Below are 22,863 nucleotides of genomic sequence, written 5' to 3'. Positions count from 1 at the left end.
CTACGGTACTATGTGGGTGGTAAGAGCATCTCTAGAAGACCCCTCATATTGGACTAGAAACACAACTTCAAGCTGATATGGGGGTTTCAATCGTTTTTGTTGAGTAACATATTGTACTAGGTATAGGTCCCCGTGTTTTGTCAGGGTTGTACCAGTAATTGTACATGTGTCATCCTATATATACATGAGCAGCCGACCCTATTGGTGCTGTGCAATCTCCAATACTCTTCTACATGGTATCAGAGGCTCTCCGGCCCTGACCTAGCTGCCGCCCCCTTCCCCTTGGGCGCCACCAGCCTCTCCCCTCCCTAGCCCTAGCCGCCGCCCCTCCTTCGGCGCCGCCGGCTCCACCCCACCCCTAGCCCTAGCCGCTGCCCTCCCCACCTCGGGCACCGCTAGCCCCCACCCCAACCCTAGCCCTAGCCGCTTCCACCTCCCACCACCACCACTACTTCCTCCATGGCCGGTTTCTCCTCCTCCGGCTCCGACCCCTTCAACTCCTCCCGCTCCGGTAGCATCAACCCCTTCGTCGGCCCCTCCGTCGCAGTCATCTGTGACATCCCCATCACCGAGCGCGTGCCGGTGAAGCTCTCCACCACCGCTGCCAACTTCTTCCCGTGGAAGACGTACTTCGGGCTGCTCTTCCGCGAGTATGATCTCCTCGATCACGTCGACGACACCATCGACCTCCTCGCCATGCCGCACGACCCCGAGTGGCTCGCGATCGACGCCACCATCATCCGCTGGTTCTACCCGACCGTCTCCAATGACATCTTCCACACCATCGTCCGCGACGGCGACTCCGCACACACGGTCTAGGCTAAGATCACCGGCCTCTTCACCGACAACAAAATTCAGCGGGTCACCTTCCTCCAGCAGGAGTTCTTCGGCACCCACCAGAATGACCAGTCTCTCGACGAGTATGCCCTCAAGCTGAAGAGCCTCTCCGACGAGCTCCGAGACTTGGATTTTCCGATCGATGATAAGATCATGCTCTCCACCCTGTCGGCGGGTCTCGGCGAGGATCTCAGCAACGCCGCCTCCAACCTCACGCTCCTCACCACGCCCACCTTCGAGCAGGCCGTGGCCTACCTGCGCCTCGAGGAGCGCCGCCTCAAGCATCTCCAGGCTCGGGCGGCCCATACCGCCTTCATCGCCGGCTTCTCCCGCGGTTCCCAGACTCCCGCGCCTCGCGCTCCCGCGCCTCGCCCCACAGGTCCGCCGTCGGGTTTTCCTGCAGTCGGTCACTAGGCCGGTCAGACCAGGCCGTGGACCGGCCAGTCCGGTCACCAGGCCGGCCAGACCGGGCCGTGGACCAGTCCAGCCGGCGCCCAGGCCGGTCAGACCGGCCCCTGGACCGAGCAGGCGGCTACTTCTGGCGGTGGTCGCCGCGGACGTCATCGCCGTGGCAGTGGTGGCAACGTCGGTTGCAACGGTGGCGCCAACGCCTCCGCCCCCGTGCCTCGTCCACCTCAGCACACCACCCCTCCTCCATGGACCGACGGCCACAATCCGTGGACCGGGGTTGTTCATGCCTACTCCATGTCCGTGCCGCGCGCCCCCTACCTGGGCATCATGGGGCCACGTCCGGCCACCCACCAGGCTTTCTACGCGGCGTCCCATCCCGCCCTGGCCTACGCCGCCCTCCGAGCTCGGCCTCGTGGGACCCCGCGCTCCTGACCGTCCTCAAGAGCGTCCCCTACGCTGGGGCATATGGTGGCGGTGGCGACTGGTTCATGGACACCAGCGCCTCCGCGCATATGGCTGCGCACCCCGGTAACCTCTCGTTTTCTACACCCGCTTCCACTTCCTCTCGCATCATCATTGGCAACGGTCATGCTCTTCCCATTACTCACACCGGTTCCGTCTCTTTTCCTTCCACTTCCACTCCTCTCTCTCTAAATAATGTTCTTGTTTCTCCTGACTTGATTAAAAATCTTGTTTCTGTTAAGTCTTTCTGTCGTGATAATCCTGTGACTGTGGAATTTGACGCCTTTGGTTTTCCTGTCAAGGATGGTCGTACTCGGATGCTCCTCCACCGATGTGACAGCCCCGACGATCTGTACCATGTTGGTTCGGCCTCCACCACCGCCAGCAGCCCACTCGCCCTCTCCGCCGGTGTCGACCTCTAGCACGCCCGCCTCGGCCATTGATATGTCCAAAACGTATCTACTTTCCCGAACACTTTTGCTATTGTTTTGCCTCTAATTTGTGTATTTTGGATACAACTAACACGGACTAACCCTGTTTTCAGCAGAATTGCCCTGGTGTCTCGTTTTTGTGCAGAAATTCAACTTTCAGGAAAATCCCCGGAATTTATGTCAAAGGGCCTATTTTCCAGAAGAATCACGGAGCCAGAAGGGCAGGCCTGGGGGAGGCCCAGGGCCCCCAAACACCAGGCCGGCGCGGCCTGTAGGGGGGGCGCGCCACCCTATCGTCTGGCCGCCTCGGCCAACCTCTACGCCCCCCTCTGGACTACTTAAGGGTTTCGATCTAAAAACGCGAGACGGGAAGTCGAAGTCGCCAGAAACCATCCAGTACGCCGCCACCATCGCGAAACTCCGTCTCGGGACGAGAAACTCCGTTCTGGCACTCAGCCGGGACGGGGAAGTGGAGGAGATCATCGCCATCATCACCACCGACGCCTCTCCATCGACCAGCAATGTTTCCCCCATCCATGTGTGAGTAATTCCCCTGCTGTAGGCTGAAGGGGATGGTAGGGATTGGATGAGATTGGTCATGTAATAGCATAAGATTGTTAGGGCATAGTGCCTAGTGTCCGTAATTGGTACTTTGATGATATTGTTGCAACTTGTTATGCTTAATGCTTGTCACTAGGGCCCGAGTGCCATGATCTCAGATCTGAACATGTTATTGTTTCATGATGATATGCATTGTTTTATGATCTTACATGCAAGTTGTATACACATGTTGCTGTCCGGAACCCGATGCCCCAAAGTGACAGAAATTGGGACATCCGGAGGGGAAGGCAGTGATGTGAGGATCACATGTGTTCACGGAGTGTTAATGCTTTGCTCCGGTACTCTATTAAAAGGAGTACCTTAATTTCCAGTAGATTCCCTAGAGGCCCGGCTGCCACCGGCTGGTAGGACAAAAGATGTTGTGCAAGTTTCTCATTGCGAGCACGTACGACTATATACGGAACACATGCCTATGGATTGTTTAGTACTTGGACACCGTTTTATTATTATCTGCAAATGCCCTGCTTTGATTGTTACATGAGTTTCTCTCATCCATGCAACGCCCGTCATCCATCCCCGTGCCTACAGTATTTTAATCCTGCTGTTTACTATAATTACTACTGTTGTCTTTGTTACTCTGTCTTTGTTTCACTCATCGCTCATCGCTATAAAACTGTTACTACTGATAAACTCTTGCGAGCAAGTCTGTTTCCAGGTGTAGCTGAATTGACAACTCCGCTGTTAAGGCTTTCAAGTATTCTTTGTCTCCCCTTGTGTCGAATCAATAAATTGGGTTTTACTTCCCGCGAAGACTGTTGCGATCCCCTATACTTGTGGGTTATCAGCCATCATAGCTCCGCCACTCTGCGTCAAATAATGCAAGGCTTCTCCTTTACTTGTAATAAAACGGATGCCCACTCTTGTGAAGCACGTCGTCTAGGCAAACATGTTCGCCTCCCATTTAGTTCCTCCTCCACAGCCGCGTCTTTTCCGTTTCAACTTATTCATTGTGATGTTTGGACCTCGCCTATTTCGAGTAATTCTGGTTATAATTATTATCTAGTGATTCTTGATGATTACTCACATTTTGTATGGACTTTTCCCCTTCGTTGTAAATCCGCTGTTGCCGCCATCCTCACCACCTTCTTCGCCTTCGTTTCCACCCAGTTCGGTCGCCCCATCCACGCCATACAAACCGACAACGACAAAGAGTTCGATAACATCACCATTCGCTCAGTTCTCGCCGCCCATGGCACCGTCTTCCGCCTCACGTGTCCATACACCTCTCCACAGAACGATCGTGCCGAACGGATGCTTCGTACCCTCAACGACTGCGTCCGCACCCTTCTGTTCCATGCATACATGCCCCCACGATTCTGGCCGGATGCTCTTGCCACGACGACTCTCCTCGTCAACATCCGCCCGTGTCGTGTGTGTTGGTCGTACACGCCGCATCACCTACTCTACGGTGCGCCGCCCGCTTATGATGACCTTCGCATCTTCAGCTGCTGGTGTTATCCTAACACTGCTGCCATCGCCGCGCATAAGCTTGCGCCGCGCTCTCTCCCTTGTGTGTTTCTCGGCTACCCCGCCAACACCAAGGGCTACCGCTGCTACGACCCAATCTCCCATCGTGTCCTCACCTCCCGGCACGTGTACTTTGACGAGTTGGTTTTTCCGTTTCAGCAGGGACTTTTGGCGACACCTCCGACGACGCCCCCGGCGCCCGCTGGCCCTCTTGTGGCCCCGCGCCAACGACTGACCGCGGTGGCCCCTCTGCGCCGGCCCCGCCTGGTCCCCCGGCGCCTCCGTCGCCCGCGCGCCCCGGCGCCCCGACGCCCCAGTCGCCCGCGACGCCCCAGTCGCCCGCGACGCCTGAGGCGCCTCCGGCGCCCCCTTTGCCCGCGGCGTCTCCTTCGACCGCCTCTTCATCGGCCGCCTCATCGCCCGCCTTGCCACAAGTCGCTGCGCCCCCTGAGCCCATGCTCACTCCCACATGCGCGGGCGTGCGGCGGCCGTCTACATGCTACCCCGCCGACCAGTACGTCTGCATGGCGTCCCCGTCCGCCGCGTCCGCCTTCTGGGCCAGCGGCAATAGTGTCCTGCCGCATGATGGCGGCATACCTCCCAGCCGTCGACCCGGTCACCCAGCCGGTCCAACCGGCCCCACGACCGGCCTGGCCGGCCCAGCACCCAGTCGAACCGGCCATACAACCGGCCGGCCCGGTCAAAACCGGCCCTCCAACCGGTGCCAACCGGAGTGGTGTCCAGGGGCCTCCGCCCCCTCGCCCGGTCCGCTACCCGGTCCAACCGGACCACCGGCTGGCCCACCCGGCCACCAGGCCGGTCCAATCGGCGCCTCGACCGGACCGGCACCTGCTGACGCGTCCACCTCCGCCATATCACCGGTGCCCACCTCGGCTCGTGCCGCCTTGCGTGATCCGCATTGGCGCGCTGCCATGCAGTAGGAGTACGATGCGCTGCAGCGTAACCGGACCTGGGAGCTGGTTCCCCGGCCCCCTCGCGCCAACGCCATCACCGGCAAATGGGTCTTCAAGCACAAGCTTGGCTCCGATGGTACCCTCGAGCGCTACAAGGCGCGCTGGGTCGTGCACGGCTTTCGGCAACGCGCCGGTGTCGACTTCATGGATACGTTCGCCCCGGTTGTCAAACCGGGCACGATCCGCACGGTGTTGCACCTTGCCGCCTCTCGCGCGTGGCCGATCCATCAGATGGACGTCTCCAACGCCTTCCTTTATGGCCATCTGTCGGAGCAGGTGTACTGCCAGCAGCCCATCGGCTTCGTCGACGCCCAACGCCCTGATGATGTGTGCTTGGTCTCTCGGTCCTTGTATGGACTGAAGCAGGCGCCCCGCGCCTGGTACCAGCGCATCACCGGCTTCCTGCATCAGCTTGGTTTCCGCTCCACGCGTTCCGATGCGCCGCTGTTTGCCTACCGGACTGGCAACGACATGGCCTACCTGCTGCTCTACATCGACGACATCATCTTGACGGCCTCCACTGCTGGTCTTCTTCGACAGCTCACCGACAGTCTTTGCGCTGAGTTTGCGTTGAAGGATCTCGGACCGCTCCACTACTTCCTCGGCATCGAGGTTGTCCGGTGTGTGGACGGGTTCTTCCTTCATCAACGGAAGTATGCTCACGAGCTCCTCGAGCGTCCAGGGATGCTTAACTGCAACCCTGCCCCGACTCCTGTCGACACGAAGGCCAAGCTCTCAGCCAGTGATGGGTCGCTGGCCTCCGACGCGTTGTTCTACCGCTCCATCGTCGGTGCCCTCCAGTACTTGACGTTGACATGTCCGGAGCTCCAGTACGCTGTGCAGCAGGTGTGCTTGCATATGCATGCCCCTCGGGATGCACATTAGGCCACGGTGAAGTGGATTCTTCGCTAAGTTTGTGGCACCATGGGCTATGGCTTATCGCTGCATGCTTCGCCCTCGACGTCGACCGACCTCGTTGCCTACTCGGACGCGCACTACAAAGGAAAACATTTTTTTTGACAAATCACTTTCGTCATTTGAAGGCCAGTTTTCGTCAAGGATTACTTCGCGGTGACAAAATTTGATCGTCATGGGGTTCGTCAAGGAAGCTCCTTCATAAAATATCGGGGGTGACGGTATGCATTTTTTCGTCAACGTCAAATGTTTGATGGTGACGACCTGCAAATTCGTCAACATCGAAGGTTTATTGTTGACAGACAGGTTTGTCACGAAAAATTGCAACTTTCGTCAATATCTAAATCTTGGGAAGTTTCTGATTGGTCCAAAAAAAGCATACGTGTCCTTACATGTGGGTCCCATTTGGCTTCTGACAACATGGTCCGACGGCGCTGACATGGTGGGACCCACAAAATATTATGACAAGCTGGACCCTCCATATTCTGACCGGTGGGATCCACAAAATTCAGACAAGTGGGACCAGGTTGTTGCCGACATATGGGTCCCAATAATGCTGACTGGTGGGACCCACAAATTCTGACAAGTGGGACCAGGAATTGGTGCCACGTGGTTTCATTTAATAGTGACGTTGTGACATTTTCCGTCACCTTTTGAATTTGACAAAATTTGAGAGCATTTGAATTATTTGCGAAATTTGGGAAACAAAAAAACTGGCGAAATATGAAAAAATAGACAATAAATATCATGCATAAATGGTGGCACAAGAAGTATATATGTCTCTCACAGACCAAAAGATTCATAAGAAAAATTACAATTGGAACACAAAGAAATTAAAAGACCTATGATTAATAATGTTGTAGGACGGTGGTGCAATAGATCAGTTGCCCTGGGATTCAGACATGGATGGTCGCTGGGATGTCCTCAAGAGCAAATTAAGCACGGCATCCGTTTCTCTCTGCCTCTTTTCAAAAGCCAGAGTCTTTTCTTCTTGGGCTTTCTTCAGAGCTTCAAGTTCTTCCTCCTGCTTCTTCCTGATCTCTTCAAATTTTTGATCTTGTTCTTGCAGTCTTGCCTGTATCTCACTGTGGTACCTTTCAGCTGCCTGTATGGAATTCTGCTCTTGATCTGCCAGTCTTTGTTGTAGCTCTCGGATGCGTGTAGCTGAGACAGAAGACTTCCTGGAGCTTGTTGCGACGCCCAATCTTGGTAGGAATGTGCTGTTGCAGGTGGTGGATGGGCTTTTCTCGCTCAGAACTAGCTGAACAATTTGCAAATCAGTCAAATCAGGTTCATCTTCATTGCGTGGTGCCGTTTTTTTTGCCACCATTTTATCCTGCATAAAGATTACAATCATTGCATGGACAACATACAAAACTGGATTATATTATATTGTGCTAATATGAAATATTTCTTACATATGCACTTTTTGCTTCAGCACTCATAATGTTATCCTTGTTAGTGTGCGTGATTCTAAAAAATTCAATTGGAGAGGTTTCTTCTTCCTGCTGCTTAGCCTTCTGCTTGAAAAAATGTAGAATGCACATTACCATTGTACACTGTGTATGACAGAAGTATGAACTGTATGGGGAAATTCAGAACACTTACTATAAGTTCCCAGTGAGCAACATAGCTTCGAGATCCAGTGGTATGGAACTGTTTCACAGCTTCTCTGTTCTTTCCATTTTTTACACACACTACCTATGTTCAGTACATGCATTTTATTTATCCAGATCAGAGAAATGTAAGAATTCAGTAGCTGTTATTGAAAGGAATAACGTTTATGTACCTGGTACTTCTCATCAAACCATCTATTCACCAGTTCTTTCCAGCTTTTCTCTTCTACATGATCTGGCTTCTTCCGATATGCTTGCTCCAGTGTGAGATTTTTAATTTTCGGCCAATACTCCTTTTTAAGCCTATATCGGAACTGTCGAATACTAACTTGCAGCATATTAGTGCACACATCTTGAGCCACCTCATCATTTTTGTCCATACTAAACTTTCCCTGCAAAATAGTGATGCATTAATCAGTAGATTCTTAGATAGTTGATCATGTAGCATACTTATTAGGTTAAACCAAGATTGTACAGGACTCACCGCTACTGTACTTATAGCATGAGGAATGACATGCTTGAGAGTTTCATCTTTCTTGTACTATGTCCAGTGTGTTGCAAGCGGCATTTTCTCACGGATGTGAATACCAACCTCACTGCTCAGCTTTGCTGACTGGATATAATCCTTGGGTCTCCTGACACCAGCAGAGAATTCAATTGGCATCTTATTGCCACCATGTCTTCTTGTGTACTCATGTAGTCCATGGCCCATGGTAGGTCTGCGTCCACCTCTCTTTCTCTTACTACCGCCAGATGTTGTCAATGTCTCTGAAATAAGAGATATGAAATGATTCTCTTTTATATGAAAATATGCGGTACAGTGTTTAGTTTTTACAAACTTTCATACCTTGCGGCTGAAAGTTTACAATTTGATTGTCCTCAGGAGATGAGTTGCTGCCTCCATATGTCATGATCTGGTTAGGTGAGGGTGCTCCTTCAGTGTTCTGACCAGCAGTGGCCGTCGGCTCATCAGATGACCCAGCTTCAGGTTCAGTTGTTGCCATTGATCTTGTTGCAATATTGGATGGTGCAACTTCAGGTCTGGATCGCTTCTTCTGTGCAACTGTTGCAGAAGAAGCAACTATCTGCAAGCAAAGTAGAGGCTACATTAGTAGGAAACATTTAGCATGTACGTATTTGCTATCATAGTTCAGACATAGTTCCACAGACCTGAGCTGAAGTTTTGCCGACAGTGCGCTGATCCTCATCTGAATGAAGATCATCTTCAGCAGTAACTATCTCTTCTGGATTCGGTTCGTACGAAGGGTCCTCTTCGACCTCCTTTTCTTTGCAGTCTGTGTCCTTTAGATTGTTACTAGTTCCTATTTGTATCCCACCATACACTAATGAACGTGCAAAACTAGAGAATTCCTGCTGATTTTTGTGGCCATGTCCAAATCTTTCAGCCAAAGCTTTTTTCCATGCGTTCTACATTTTATTTCATTTGTTTCTCCTTGACAAGCTCATATGCCGGCTTGACGGGGTTTTCTGTCTGCGCTGAAATAATCGAAAGAGCGGAGCGTGAACAAAACATAAGAGGGGGCCAATTCCATAGAAAACAGCAAATAATTGTCTTTGCAAAATATTGTACAGCAGCAAATGATTGAAAACATAAGAGTCTACGTAAGATGTCGGTGAAGAAAACATAAGAGGGGGCATATGCCAGGCTAAGGGACATCATGTGCTTTTAGATATCTACTCGTAACACATAATTTTCAATGGGATGCAGCCAAGTCCCTCTACTTTTGTTTGAAGTCGTAATTAGGATGCACCATTTCTACCTGATTAATCCCTAGTCTCAGTTACTAATGCACATGCGCACCAAAAGCATCATTGAGGTTACAAAATTAGAATCAGAAAAGAATTTAAAAGGAAGTATGTTTTGTGATCACCTAGATATGGGTCAATTGTTTTGTAGTTTGGTTGATAGCCTTTGGACCTGATCAACCTCCTAGATGTAGAGTTAATTGACACATTGATTTGGGAAACACGTGCAAACTAACTAGATCCATAGAAAACAGCAAACAATTGTTCTAGATCAAACTCTGCTTCCCTCTGAAACTGAGGAATAAAAGTCTGAAGCAATGTCGTTGTTCACTGTAGCTCGTCAGGCTGTTTTTGGCAACGGCTGGAATTAGTCCAGTTAAGTGTTTCGGCAAACAATTGTCTACGCAAAAGATTGTACAACAGCGGGATGGCAAAGATTGCATAGCATGGCATGATTGTCTCTGCAATAAAAACGATAAACCCTAGACGTATGATGTCGGGATTGGATCTATCAAATATGCAAGATCTAGATATAGGTCAAACGGGCGAGGTAGACATGTAAAACCGATCTCTCGATCGAACCATCCAAAAAACACAACAACAAGCCGATCACCGACAGATTTACCTCGGGGTTTCTTCGAGCTGGGCGCCTTCTTCGGCGTGTGTGCGCGATTTTCCTTCCCCCCGACGTTTCGACGACTGCCGGCCATGGAGACCACCGGCCGGGGAGATAGATGCGAGATGGAAGAACGTCCGGGGAAGACACCGGATCGGGGTGAGCAAGAGAGGATGAGGTCGGGGGGGTGGGGAGTTAAGATGCTCGTAAATCATGCGGGAGAGGCACGACGTATATAAGGAAGGGCAAAATATTTGATAGGTGGGGTGCGCGGGAGGAGTGGAGGGAACAAAAAATTTGGGCGTTTTGGCAGCCGGCGTACTACAATTTGGAGGGAACAAGTTTTTGCCGTGAAAGAAAAAATATTACTCTGAAAATGGAACTGTACATGTATATTTTAATTAAAAAATGACAGAAAACGAGTAAAACTCATAATAAATGCTAAATTCAATGTAAAATCATCAGTAACTAGTGGGACTGAGTAAATGCTGTGACATTCATGTGGAAAATTCAAATTTAAATTTTTCATGAGGTTTGGTGTAGTTTGATGTGAATTTACACAAGTGAGGGCATTTTCGGCATAACGGTCGAATCGTCGACCCCGGAAGTTGTAAAACCTTTTGCATGTGAGGTATATGTGAGAACACATCCCACATATACATGTTATTGTTCACACATGTGAGATTTTGTCTGAAAACACTTGTGAAACCTCATGTTGGTTGGGTCGATCCATGTGTTGACCCACATCGATCATGTCGGTGAAGGGCTCTTTTTCAAGCAAGCTGCACTTCAAAAACTCAGATTGAGCTGCAAATTTTTGTGAGTGGTCAGAAAGGGTAGGTATGTGTGCCTGAGGAGTTTCAGATTTTTCTGACAATTTTAGGTGTTTGTTTATTTTTTAATTAAAAAATGATAGAAAACGAGTAAAACTCATAATAAATGCTAAATTCAATGTAAAATCATCAGTAACTAGTGGGACTGAGTAAATGTTGTGACATTCATGTGGAAAATTCAAATTTAAATTTTTCATGAGGTTTGGTGTAGTTTGATGTGAATTTACACAAGTGAGGGCATTTTCGGCATTGGGAAAATTGGGAGCACGTGCTGGTCTCATTTGGCGTCACCACATTACCCTACAACAGAAGTTTCACTTCGAAAAAGGTTTGACAACCTCTTAGTGCAATGAGGTCAACCTAGGTTTGACCAAACACTCAAAATTTCATATAAAATTGAAAATTTGTTGAAATCTTTCCAAACCTTGTGTATTGGCCAATGTGTGGCTAACACTTTCCATGGAAAATAACAAACTAGAAAAAAAATGTTTCCCTACCAAAGCACTCACAAAAGTGAGGTGCGTAGTGAAAGATTATGCCCGTCTACCTCGAACGGGCAGTTCTTGACCATTTTTTGAGGTAGCTAACTTGAAATGGACTGAAATTTGGCATAAGGGTGCATCAACATGTGGGTAATGACGCTAGCATGCTATCTTGGCAGTTTGGTTTGAAAATTTTCAAAAATTCATCCCCTAAACTCAAGAAGAGGCTATGTGTGATCACTAATTCGTATTTCAAATATTTTATAGTTTTTAATACCCATACTGAAAAATTTTGTGCCTGCCCATCCGTCATGCGTGGGACCCATGTCAAAGTAATGGGAAAGTGGACTGACTACATGCAGGAATCCACGTTTTCACATGCACGCGTCAGACAGAGGAACCCAAACGGCAGCACCTACTGTATATCCATCGGGCCCATCGTCTCTCCCACCCGCAACTTCTATTCCCCAATCTCTGGCGAAAAACCCTGCTTGCACCTCCACCAGCGCACCACCGACCTCCCCTTCCACCGAAGATCCCGAAGATGAAGCGTGTTCGCGGAGACGAGCCGGAGGCGAGTGCGGTCGTCAACGTCGACAGAGGTGAAGGCGATGCTCCGGTAGTAGTCGACGGCGCAGAGGCGGGATCTTCTTCCGGAACTGGAGCCGCTCTTCGCCACGCCGTGACCGTGGAGGGCTCCGCCCAACCGGCCATGGTCGCCGTCGCTGATGAGGCCAAGGGAGACGTCCTCGCTCCCGCGGCACAAGCAGATGACCAGGGCTTCGATCCGAATGACCCGTTCTACCGCCACTCCAAGCAGTACCGCGAGCTATATGGCCCCAGAGAGTGCGACGAGTTCGAAGAGGAGGCCTCCGACAACTGCAGCGAGGTACTCTACTATTCCGATCGATCCCCTGTTTTTTTTGATCTTACTGTTCACCATAGGGTTTGCTCATAGGGTAGATTGATTTGCCATGTCTGCTACTTCTTGTACAAATTGATGATTCTGGGGTTCTTACTCATCTGATTTATGGTTTGTAGTTACTAGATTTGTAATATTTGATGCACATCTTGATTCAACTGTAATGATTCCTTTTGTGTGATGAATCATACCTGCTTAGTGTAATACTCACTGCATTTCAAACTTAAATTCATCCGAATATGAATCATACTAGAGTGATTATGATTACAAGAATTATATTATAGGTACTATTAATTGATCTGATCCATGGATTTTATAATCACCATTTGTCTTAAACTGGTGCTTATTTATACGATGAAACCATAGTGTGTACATCATTTTTATTTGGGGAACAAATGAATTATTAGATGCATGTAATTTATGACCACCATTTTTCTTGAATTCCTGCTTATTGACGTCATGAATCCATATTGTTTTATGAATCAGTACATCTTCAGGGAACAAATGATTGATCCCTGATCCATGAAATTTATAATCACCATTTTCTCTTAAATTGGTGCTTAGTTATATTACTGAAATAATGATTGGACTACCCATGAACAATTTGAGACAATAGTTTAAATTGGTGCTTATTTATATTAGTGAAGTAATTATGTATGGTTGGATCTGGATCATAAATGTTGATTCTACATGATGATTAATGTCGTCGTGGTGAACAGACAGATGCCATAGGATGGCTTAGATTGGGGCCGAATGGATGCAAGAGGATTCGGGGGAGGGTTTGTGATCAGGTGGGACGAACTTCCGGATGGTTTCCTCAAGAACTTGGCCAAGGCCAGAGGTTGAAGAAGAAAGACACAAGGAATAACTCGCTCTAGATCACCATGTTCATTGATTCACACCAGTTACAGGTTTGTGTTTCTCTGTGTTCCGCGCATACATACCTACCTACATGCATGCCCGTGAAGAAGGGCTGCCCCCTCTCCTTATATAGGGGAGAGGGTGGCTTACAGTGCAAGAAACCCTAATGGCATCTTTGACTGGACAAACTACTTTACAAGGCTACTGTACAAAGCTACTTTAATCATAGATGACACCGGGGTCTTCTTTAATCAGGGAGGCTGACGTCCTCCGGCTTCTTTCTCCGTCATCTTCTTCTTTATCGTCAGCCCTTCGTTTAAAGCTACTTTGCTTAGCTCATCCTTGTCTTCTAGCTCTGGAGAGGATCTTTGACCAGCTTTGCCGACAAGCCCTTCCTTCCGGTGGCCCGATACCTTTTCTATCCGGTTCCGGTATCCCTCTTATGAGGATACCGGCTTAGCCTGTTCAGCCAAACGCCTATCTTAGGCTCCGGCATGAACATCTAACCGGTATCCTGATGGCTCAAACCATCCGGTTTGGCATGCCTTTGGCATACCGGGGGTCATTCCCCCAACATTAGTCCCCGAAGCTGGTATAGTCTGGCGGATTCTATCCAACAGACCATGCCAGGTTCTTACGTCTTTGGATACCGGTTTGATCCATCCGGCGTTAGGCTCGGATCCGGCATCTTTGCCCGGATCTCCCTTATCTTTTCTTCGTAAGTCATTCTCCGGTATCTTGTCTTCCGGTATCTTAACCATTAAACACCTCCTCGGCGAAGTCGAGAATATCTCGGGCCCCGCGCCTGATAGAGACATGCGCACTGTGACTGACGGGCCAGTGTCAGTTGTCATTTCGCTTCGACTCCCGCGCGCCCATTTAATGCACCGCTTCGGATCCCACTAGCCGTTCCAGATCTCCTGTGCGCCTCCGTGTGGCCTCCTGTTCTTTCGCGTGTATCTCACTGACACGTGGCGGCCCATGGTGCGAACCGCCGCGGGCCGCGAGGCGAACCGCCACGGCCCAGCGGTTTTCAGCCCACTTCCCTTCTTCTTTATAAGCGCAACCGCCGCTCCCTCTTCCTCTTCTCGCATTCTCCACTTCCTCGCGCACAGTGCTCTTCGCCTCCGTGCCTTCCGCCGCTCTTCGTCCGCCATTACTCGCTCAAGCTCCGGCGCCCGGCGAACTTACGCCGTGCTTCCGCCGGACTTCGCCGCGCGGAGATCCTCAGCAGCAACTTCACCGCGCCCGCCGCATTCGTGCTTCTCCGCGAACTCCTCCGCCTCGCTGTCGACGGTGTCGTTGGCGACCGCAGGCTCACCGTACCTCCGGCGAACCTCTTCCTCCGCGACTCCGCCGCCTCAGGTTAGTCCCAATGCGCCTTTACCCCTTTCTTTCTGGCACTTCGGATCTTGGGGGCGGTAGAGTATTTATTCGTTCTTTGTTTTGCTTTTCCTCTTACTCGTAGATCTTCGCGCGAGGGTCCGTTTGGGGAAAACTGTTTCTTGGTAGATTCCGGCGTCTCCTAGATCCTTATGTCTAGCGAAGGGTCTCTCCCCGCTGCCACCTCTAGCAACCAAGGTAGTAGCACTTCCGACGGGTTAACCGAAGACCTCGCCCGGATGGATCTGGCATCTAGCCGGAAACAAGAGGCCGGCACATCTAGCTGGGCCTCCGGAAAGAACAAGACACGCGGAGCCTGGAGAGGTTCCGACGTGACCCAGTTTGAGATCGACTGGCTCTACCGGTCTAGGAGGATTCCGGAAGGAGTCATCTGCCGGCTTCCAGGCGACGAGATCCAACCGGTGCTCGAACCCGGTGAGGTCGTTGTTTTCCTTGCTCACTTTGAGCGTGGCTTCGGCCTTCCTGCTTCTGATTTCTTTCGCCAATTCCTCAACTTCTATCGTCTCCAACCTCACCACCTTCCCGGCAATGCCGTTTTTTACCTTTCTTGTTTTGTGGCCTTCATGGAGGGCTACATTGGCATCCGTCCCGCTCGCGAGACGTTTGCCCGCTTTTTCTCCCTTCGGATCAATTCGGTCCAGGGCAAGGACATTCCTAAGCCCAAACCCCCCGTTCAATGCGGGTCTTGCATCATCGGCTCCCGCCAAGGGAGTGTTGACTGCCAAAACCCACCGGCGGGCAGCGACGGTCAACACGGTAGAGCCGGGAAGAGCCTAGAGCTGCGGCTGGCTGAGACCCCTCCGAGCGACGGCCCGCAATGCTCTTCTGGTCACACGTCTGATGCGAAGTGCAAGGGCGTGCCACATGACCTATACCTGGTCAGGAAGGTGATGGGGATGCCTCGCTTAGTTTCCTGCATGGCATACATGTAAACATTAAATACGAGCCTCGATCGGCTCTCAGGTTATCCTGTGAATCGGCTCAAAGAGCCGATCCACCCATGATTCGTACGGGGTGCACGAATATATGGTGATCCTGCTTGATCAAGATAAAGCTAATGAGATCTACGACGATTTAGGGTTTTCACCGCATAATCGGATCATCCTACTCCAGGTTGGGCCTCGCGGCCACGCACGGTGATCGTAAGCCGATCCTAAACAAGGCCTAAAAACCAACATGAAGTTGATCATCGGAACATCCTGTTTAGGACTTGCGAACGCCACCCTACGTGCCGCTGGATCCTCCCCCCCTTTGTAAGGCCTAACTATTGCAGATATTAAACTAATCCTTGTAGAACAAGGAGCAATCGTAACGGATCAGATCTACTAAATAATGATCAAGCGGGGTGCCGCCCCCACACCTGAGATAGGTGTGAGGGCGGCTAGATATGCAAGGGTTGCACTACGTAAGCATGTTATACGAAGAACTATGCTAACCCTAACACATCCATGATAACTACGTTGCTCGCCATCAAAGACGCTTCAGTACGAGCAACGCATGAACAACGTGGAGCTTGTGCTGCCTAGATCGCAAGATGCGATCTAGGCAGCATGTCGCTTACCTGATAGAAACCCTCGAGATGAAGGAGTTGGCGATGCGCCGAGATTGGTTTGTTTTGGGTTGAACGTGAGTTGTTGTTTATTCCATAAACCCTAGATACATATTTATAGTCCAGCGGACTTTCTAATTCAGGCGTGCACCTAACCGTGCACGGGTAAAACTCTAACTCCTAACTTAAGATACGATCTAAAATATTACAGATAAATGGGCAATCTAGCCCAACTTTGCATATAAGGCCGATCTTCGTATTCTCTCCATATATAACCTTCAAGCTTATCTTGATCGTGGCCCACCACCAACTTGGTCAAATTCTGGTGATAACACATGCCCCCCTGGTTTTGGAAATGATATTTCCAAAATCATTACGCTTGTCTTTCGTCGGGTCATGTCGTGGCAGAGCAGAACCATTGCAGCATTTCTCGTCATGATGCCCTGCCTTCTCAACTGTTCCGCGTGATTTGACCGTTGTCTTTGGGCGCTGCCTCCTCGAAAACTGCTGTGGCATTGAATTTTTTCACCATAGCCCCCTTTTATTTAACCGCTCTGAGCAGTTCGCCACTTCATCATCCTGCTCTGTTCTGGCCATCGGCACCAAAAAAACCCCCAATCTCCCACAGCCATGTCTTCCACTTCTTCCTCTTCCTCGTCGATCTTCCACGACTCCTCCTCCGAGCTTTCCTACGGGTCCTCCTCCTCCCACGAGACGCCGCCGGACATCCGCGCCCCAGAAGCATGGGACCTGGAGGACCACGCCTCCTCCATCTGGTCCGAAGACGACCAGTCCCTGACCAGCGGGGACGAAGATCTTCAGTTCCTTGCCGTCGGGGAACTGGAGTCGGAAAGCGAGGACGACCAGTTCCCCTGGGACGGCTGCCCCACCTCTGAAGAAGAGGAAGAGGAAGACGACGACGACGACGACTCCCTCGAGGGGTACCCGCCAGCGAAACGCCTCCGCATGTGGTGGGACGACGACAGCAGCGACGATGAAGACGAAGATGAAGCTCCCGTAGAGGGCTATGGGAGCAGCGACGAAGAACCCATCGGCAGCAGTGCCGATGAGAGTTCCGAGGATGACGACGAAGGAAGCGATGGCCCGTAGATTAGGATCTACTAGTATAGGCCTAGCAGTAGTAGATTGGTCAATAGACCCTTCTTTTGTTCTTCCTTCCTGAGAAATTGGCTCTTTCTTTGTAAGAAATCCCCTTATCAATGAAGAAAATCCCTTAATTAATTTCGCTCCCTTGCCGATTGTCGAATGGAGTTGTCGTACAGGGAGCCGATAGCAGAACATCGGCTCATATTGCTGTCTGAGGCCAAGCTGTTGTATAAACAGGCCTAAGTCTCATCCAAACCATTAGACTGAATCCCTCAGCAATCATTAGGAGATTCGTCTCTTGTATCCCGATTTCTGGCCTTGCTAATCTAAACTTATTTCGCTAAAGTCGATATCAGCGTATCGGCTTTGTTTTCTGAAGTCGATGCCCGTGCATCGGCTGTACTTGCATACTGTTAATCTCCATACGTTTTCTCAAGTCGATGTCTGTGCATCGGCTGTGATTTTTTTTTTACTGGCCGATTCTGAAATCGGCCCTCACATCTTACTGTCCATCATCCCACATGCTTGGGAAATATTTCTTGAGGTGTTGACCATTAACCGCCACTGGGAACTTTTCGCCGCTCAACTCCTCCAGCATGTATGCATTACCCTTCAAGGCCTGGACAACTTTGTACGGACCGTGCCAATTAGGAGACCATTTGCCATATGCCTTATCCCTGGTTCCCAATGGCAACACAGCTTCCCACACAAGATCACCAACTTGGAACTCCTTTGGCCTAACCTTTTTGTTGTAAGCACGAGCCACCCTGGCTTTGTTCTCCTTAATCTTCTCCAACGACCAAAGCCTGAGCTCTGTTGCGTCCTCAATAGTGTCGCTCATCAAAGCTGCATATTCTTCAGCTGTCAGATCATTCTGAAACGTGACACGTCTTGATCCAGCCGTAATTTCCCAAGGCAATACGGCTTCCTGTCCATAGACAAGCTGGTACGGCGAAGTCTTTATAGCTCCATGGCACGACAAGCGGTAGGCCCATAATGCTTCTGATAACTTCTCATGCCAATCCCGAGGGTTCTCGTCAATTTTTCTCTTGATCAGCTTGATCAGACTCTGATTGGACGCCTCGGCCTGCCCGTTAGCTTGAGCATAGTACGGGGATGATCGGATCAGTTTAATCCCTAAGTCATCACGTAACTTCTGAATTCTTTAGAAGTAAAGACCGAACCTCCATCGGTCGTGATAGTTTGGGGAATCCCAAACCTATGAATGACGTGTTCTTTCACAAACTTGATCACATCCTCTGATTTCACCTTTTTCATAGGGACGGCTTCCACCCACTTGGTGAAGTAATCTGTGATAACCAAAATCCATTCATGTTTTTTACTTGACGCCGGATGGATTTTGCCGATCATATCCATGCCCCACCCCCGAAACGGCCAAGGCTTGATGATGGGGTTCATCGCTGATCTTGGCACCATCCGAATCTTTCCAAACATCGACACGCTTGGCACCCCTTGTAATAATTGAAGCAATCTTCAAGCATAGTGGGCCAATAAAACCCTGATCGCCTGATCAACCACTTCATCTTATGAGCCGACTGATGCGTTCCACAGGCGCCTTCATGCACCTCATGTAAGAGCCGATTAGACTCAGTCGGTCCTAGGCACTTGAGTAGCAACCCTTCCAATGTCCTGTAGAACATGTCGTCTCCTATAAGGACATACTTCATGGCTCTGTATCTTACCCGTTTAGGTGCCCCCGAGCCGAATCTTTTAAATAATCGAAGATCTCGGCTCTCCAATCATTCTCGTTCCAGGAATTGTATCTGAACTTCCGATCCGTCGGCTATATCTATGTAGCCTGACGCCATTTGTGCGAGATTGTTGGCATCGGTATTTTGGGATCTTGGGATCCAATTAAAGTTGATGTACCGAAACTGTGTCATCAACTCACGGCATTCCACCCAATATGGGAAAAGCGATTCACTTTCGCAATTATATTCATCCGTGAGCTAGTTAATCACCAACTTTGAGTCTCCAAAGAGCTCTACAGCTTCCGCTCCAGCTTCCAATAGCAATTCCATTCCCTTACGTACTGCCTCATATTCTGCTACGTTGTTGGTGCAAGGGGTAGATAATCTGATGGAGAAGGAGTATTCTGCCCCCCGAGGCGACACGAGCAGAATGCCGATGCCACAACCATCGTCACAAACCGATCCATCGAAGAACATAGCCCATGCACGTATGGATAGTGCTGCTATATTGGTACTGATCCGTTCAGCAATGAGATCGGCCAACGCTTGGCCCTTGACTGCCTTCGCAGGCTGGTACCGGAGATCAAATTCTGACAGCGCAAGCATCCATTTACCGAGTCGGCCTTTCAAAACAGGGGCCGACAACATGTGCTTGACGACGTCTGATTTACAGATGACGATGATCTCTGCCGTCAGAAGGATGTGATGAAGCTTGGTGCAGGTAAAGAACAGGCAGAGGCAAAGTTTCTCGACCTCAGGATATCTTGTCTCCGCGTCCAGCATCCTTCTGCTGAGGTAGAAAACGACTCTCTCAACGCCATCGTAAAGTTGCACCACCACCGAAGCAATGGACGTGTCAGCTACTGACAGGTAGATGTAGAATGGCCTGTCTTGCTGGGGCGGAACTAGCACAGGCGGCGTCGTCAGATATCGCTTAATTTCATCAAACGCCTGTTGCTGTTCTGCCCCCCAGTGAAACTCGTCGTCAGATTTAGTCTTCACCAGCGCCATAAACGGCTCGATTCGTCCTAACAGATTAGAGATGAACCGCCGGACGAAATTGATCTTGCCGATGAGGCGTTGGAGCTCCTTTTTCGTGGTTGGCGGCTGCATGGTACGCACCGCCTCCTGACTTTTCAGGCCGATCTCAATTCCCCGTTCATGAACCAGAAAACCTAGGAATTGACCAGCCGTCACGCCAAAGGCACACTTCTTCGGATTCATTCTCAGCCCGAATTTCCGAGTTCGGTCTAGGACGCGCCGTAGATCGTCCAAATGCCCCTCCATGGAGACCGATTTGACCACCACGTCGTCGATATAGATCTCCACCAACTTGCCGATCAGATCATGAAATATATAATTCATGGCTCGTTGGTACGTTGCACCAGCATTCTTCAACCCAAAGGTCATGACCACGTACTCGAACAAGCCTACCGCCCCTGGTACCCTGAATGCGGTCTTGTGTATATCTTCCGGAGCCATGAAAATCTGGTTATAACCGGCGTTGCCATCCACGAAGCTCAACACCTTGTGGCCAGCAGCGGCGTTTATCAACGTTTCTGCCACGGGCATTGGGTATTCGTCCTTTGGGGTGGCTCTGTTAAGATCTCGGAAATCGATGGCCACGCGCCATCGGCCGTCCTTCTTCTCCACCGGAACGATACTGGAGATCCACTCAGCATACCTGCATGGCCTGATGAATCCGGCGGCCAACATTTTCTCGATCTCTTTCTTGACTTCTTCCAGGATTTCGGCCCTCATCTGACGTGCTCGTTGTTGGAACGGCCGAAATCCTTTCTTAAGGGGGAGCCGATGCTCAATGATGCTCCTGTCCAACCCAGGCATCTCCGTGTAATCCCATGCAAAGCAATCTGGGTATTCCTTCAACAGGGCTATCATCTGTCTCCTGAGCTGTGGATCTAACTTCTTGCTGATAAAAGTAGGTCGAGGCTTATCCCCAGGACCGATGTCGACTTCCTCTAGCTCATCAGCTGATGTAAACCCGTACCCTAGCTTTCCGTCACCTGTGAGGTCGACGCCACATACTGGGAGAGCAGGTGATACGGATACTACGGGCCGATTACTAGCATCGGCTTCTACCTTGATCATCACCAAGATGTTTTGGCGGTGTCGGGGCCAATCGCATGGAGCAGCCTCTTCCTTATCTTTGCTATGAGAGCAGTTGCCCTCGCCTTTATCTTCATCAAGGGGGCGCCCCAGTTCTATCATGTTGATGTTGAACGAGTGTCCTGGTTGGCACCTCCCAGGGTAAGTACCGTTAATCCTGTCAACGGTACGCGCCGGTGAATTAGGCACTCCTGGTGCCGCCGATGTGCACGACAACGGCAGACGGGGCTGGAGTGGCACTTTTCCTCGGTAGGTCCCGAGAGCTGGCTCTAATAGAGAGTGCTGATTCTTCATGACCTCCTTGATCATCCGAACGGCGACATGCTCCAAAGTATTCACCAGGCTCTCGGAATGGAGACGCAACGAGTGAGCCACCATGCCACCAATCTCCTGGCGCACGGCCCTGGTACGTTCCTCTGACGGGACAGATAGATCCACTTCATCGAGTGCGCCTTCTGGTGAGAACCCCTTCCGCCTGACGCCATGCGAACGGGTTCTGTGATATGAGCCGATGAGGTCGGCTTCGAGGGTGGCCTTGGTCTCGTCATATCTCTTCTTGAGCTCGTCAGGCAGCTCCTCGTAGGTGACTGGCGTGCCGTCCGCCATCTCAGATGTAGATGGCGATGTGGTTGATGTAGACGATTGTCCCACCGGGCGTGCCAGAATGTGTTGACTGCCAAAACCCACCGGCGGGCAGCGACGGTCAACACGGTAGAGCCGGGAAGAGCCTAGAGCTGCGGCTGGCTGAGACCCCTCCGAGCGACGGCCCGCAATGCTCTTCTGGTCACACGTCCGATGCGAAGTGCAAGGGCATGCCACCTGACCTATACCTGGTCAGGAAGGTGATGGGGATGCCTCGCTTAGTTTCCTGCATGGCATGCACGTAAACATTAAATACGAGCCTCGATCGGCTCTCAGGTTATCCTGTGAATCGGCTCAAAGAGCCGATCCACCCATGATTCGTACGGGGTGCACGAATATATGGTGATCCTGCTTGATCAAGATAAAGCTAATGAGATCTACGACGATTTAGGGTTTTCACCGCATAATCGGATCATCCTACTCCAGGTTGGGCCTCGCGGCCACGCACGGTGATCGTAAGCCGATCCTAAACAAGGCCTAAAAACCAACATGAAGTTGATCATCGGAACATCCTGTTTAGGACTTGCGAACGCCACCCTACGTGCCGCTGGATCCTCCCCCCCTTTGTAAGGCCTAACTATTGCAGATATTAAACTAATCCTTGTAGAACAAGGAGCAATCGTAACTGATCAGATCTACTAAATAATGATCAAGCGGGGTGCCGCCCCCACACCTGAGATAGGTGTGAGGGCGGCTAGATATGCAAGGGTTGCACTACGTAAGCATGTTATACGAAGAACTATGCTAACCCTAACACATCCATGATAACTACGTTGCTCGCCATCAAAGACGCTTCAGTACGAGCAACGCATGAACAACGTGGAGCTTGTGCTGCCTAGATCGCAAGATGCGATCTAGGCAGCATGTCGCTTACCTGATAGAAACCCTCGAGACGAAGGAGTTGGCGATGCGCCGACATTGGTTTGTTTTGGGTTGAACGTGAGTTGTTGTTTATTCCATAAACCCTAGATACATATTTATAGTCCAGCGGACTTTCTAATTCAGGCGTGCACCTAACCGTGCACGGGTAAAACTCTAACTCCTAACTTAAGATACGATCTAAAATATTACAGATAAATGGGCAATCTAGCCCAACTTTGCATATAA

At 50.5% G+C, this 22,863-nt stretch overlaps 1 protein-coding gene across 1 annotated transcript; it reads left to right on the top strand.

The window, feature by feature from the left end:
- Window positions 1-459: 459 nt before the first annotated feature.
- Window positions 460-2,132, top strand: LOC139838879 (uncharacterized). The gene is made up of 3 exons (XM_071828896.1): window positions 460-813; window positions 859-1,128; window positions 1,953-2,132. The coding sequence occupies exons 1-3, from the start codon at window positions 460-462 to the stop codon at window positions 2,130-2,132; spliced, it is 804 nt and encodes a 267-aa protein (XP_071684997.1).
- Window positions 2,133-22,863: the final 20,731 nt, after the last annotated feature.

This window comes from Lolium perenne, chromosome 4 (genome assembly GCF_019359855.2).
Source record: "Lolium perenne isolate Kyuss_39 chromosome 4, Kyuss_2.0, whole genome shotgun sequence".
Classification (NCBI taxonomy): domain Eukaryota; kingdom Viridiplantae; phylum Streptophyta; class Magnoliopsida; order Poales; family Poaceae; genus Lolium; species Lolium perenne.
This window is presented reverse-complemented; position numbering and strand designations above follow the sequence as displayed.

What these genes read in the sequence shown, in the direction of transcription:
- LOC139838879 (XM_071828896.1), top strand. Translation starts at nt 460, where the DNA reads ATGGCCGGTTTCTCCTCCTCCGGCTCCGACCCCTTCAACTCCTCCCGC. An exon ending in ACGGCGACTCCGCACACACG is followed by an intron (nt 814 to 858) that starts GTCTAGGCTAAG and finishes AACAAAATTCAG; the next exon opens with CGGGTCACCTTCCTCCAGCA. An exon ending in GCCGCCTCAAGCATCTCCAG is followed by an intron (nt 1,129 to 1,952) that starts GCTCGGGCGGCC and finishes GTTTCTGTTAAG; the next exon opens with TCTTTCTGTCGTGATAATCC.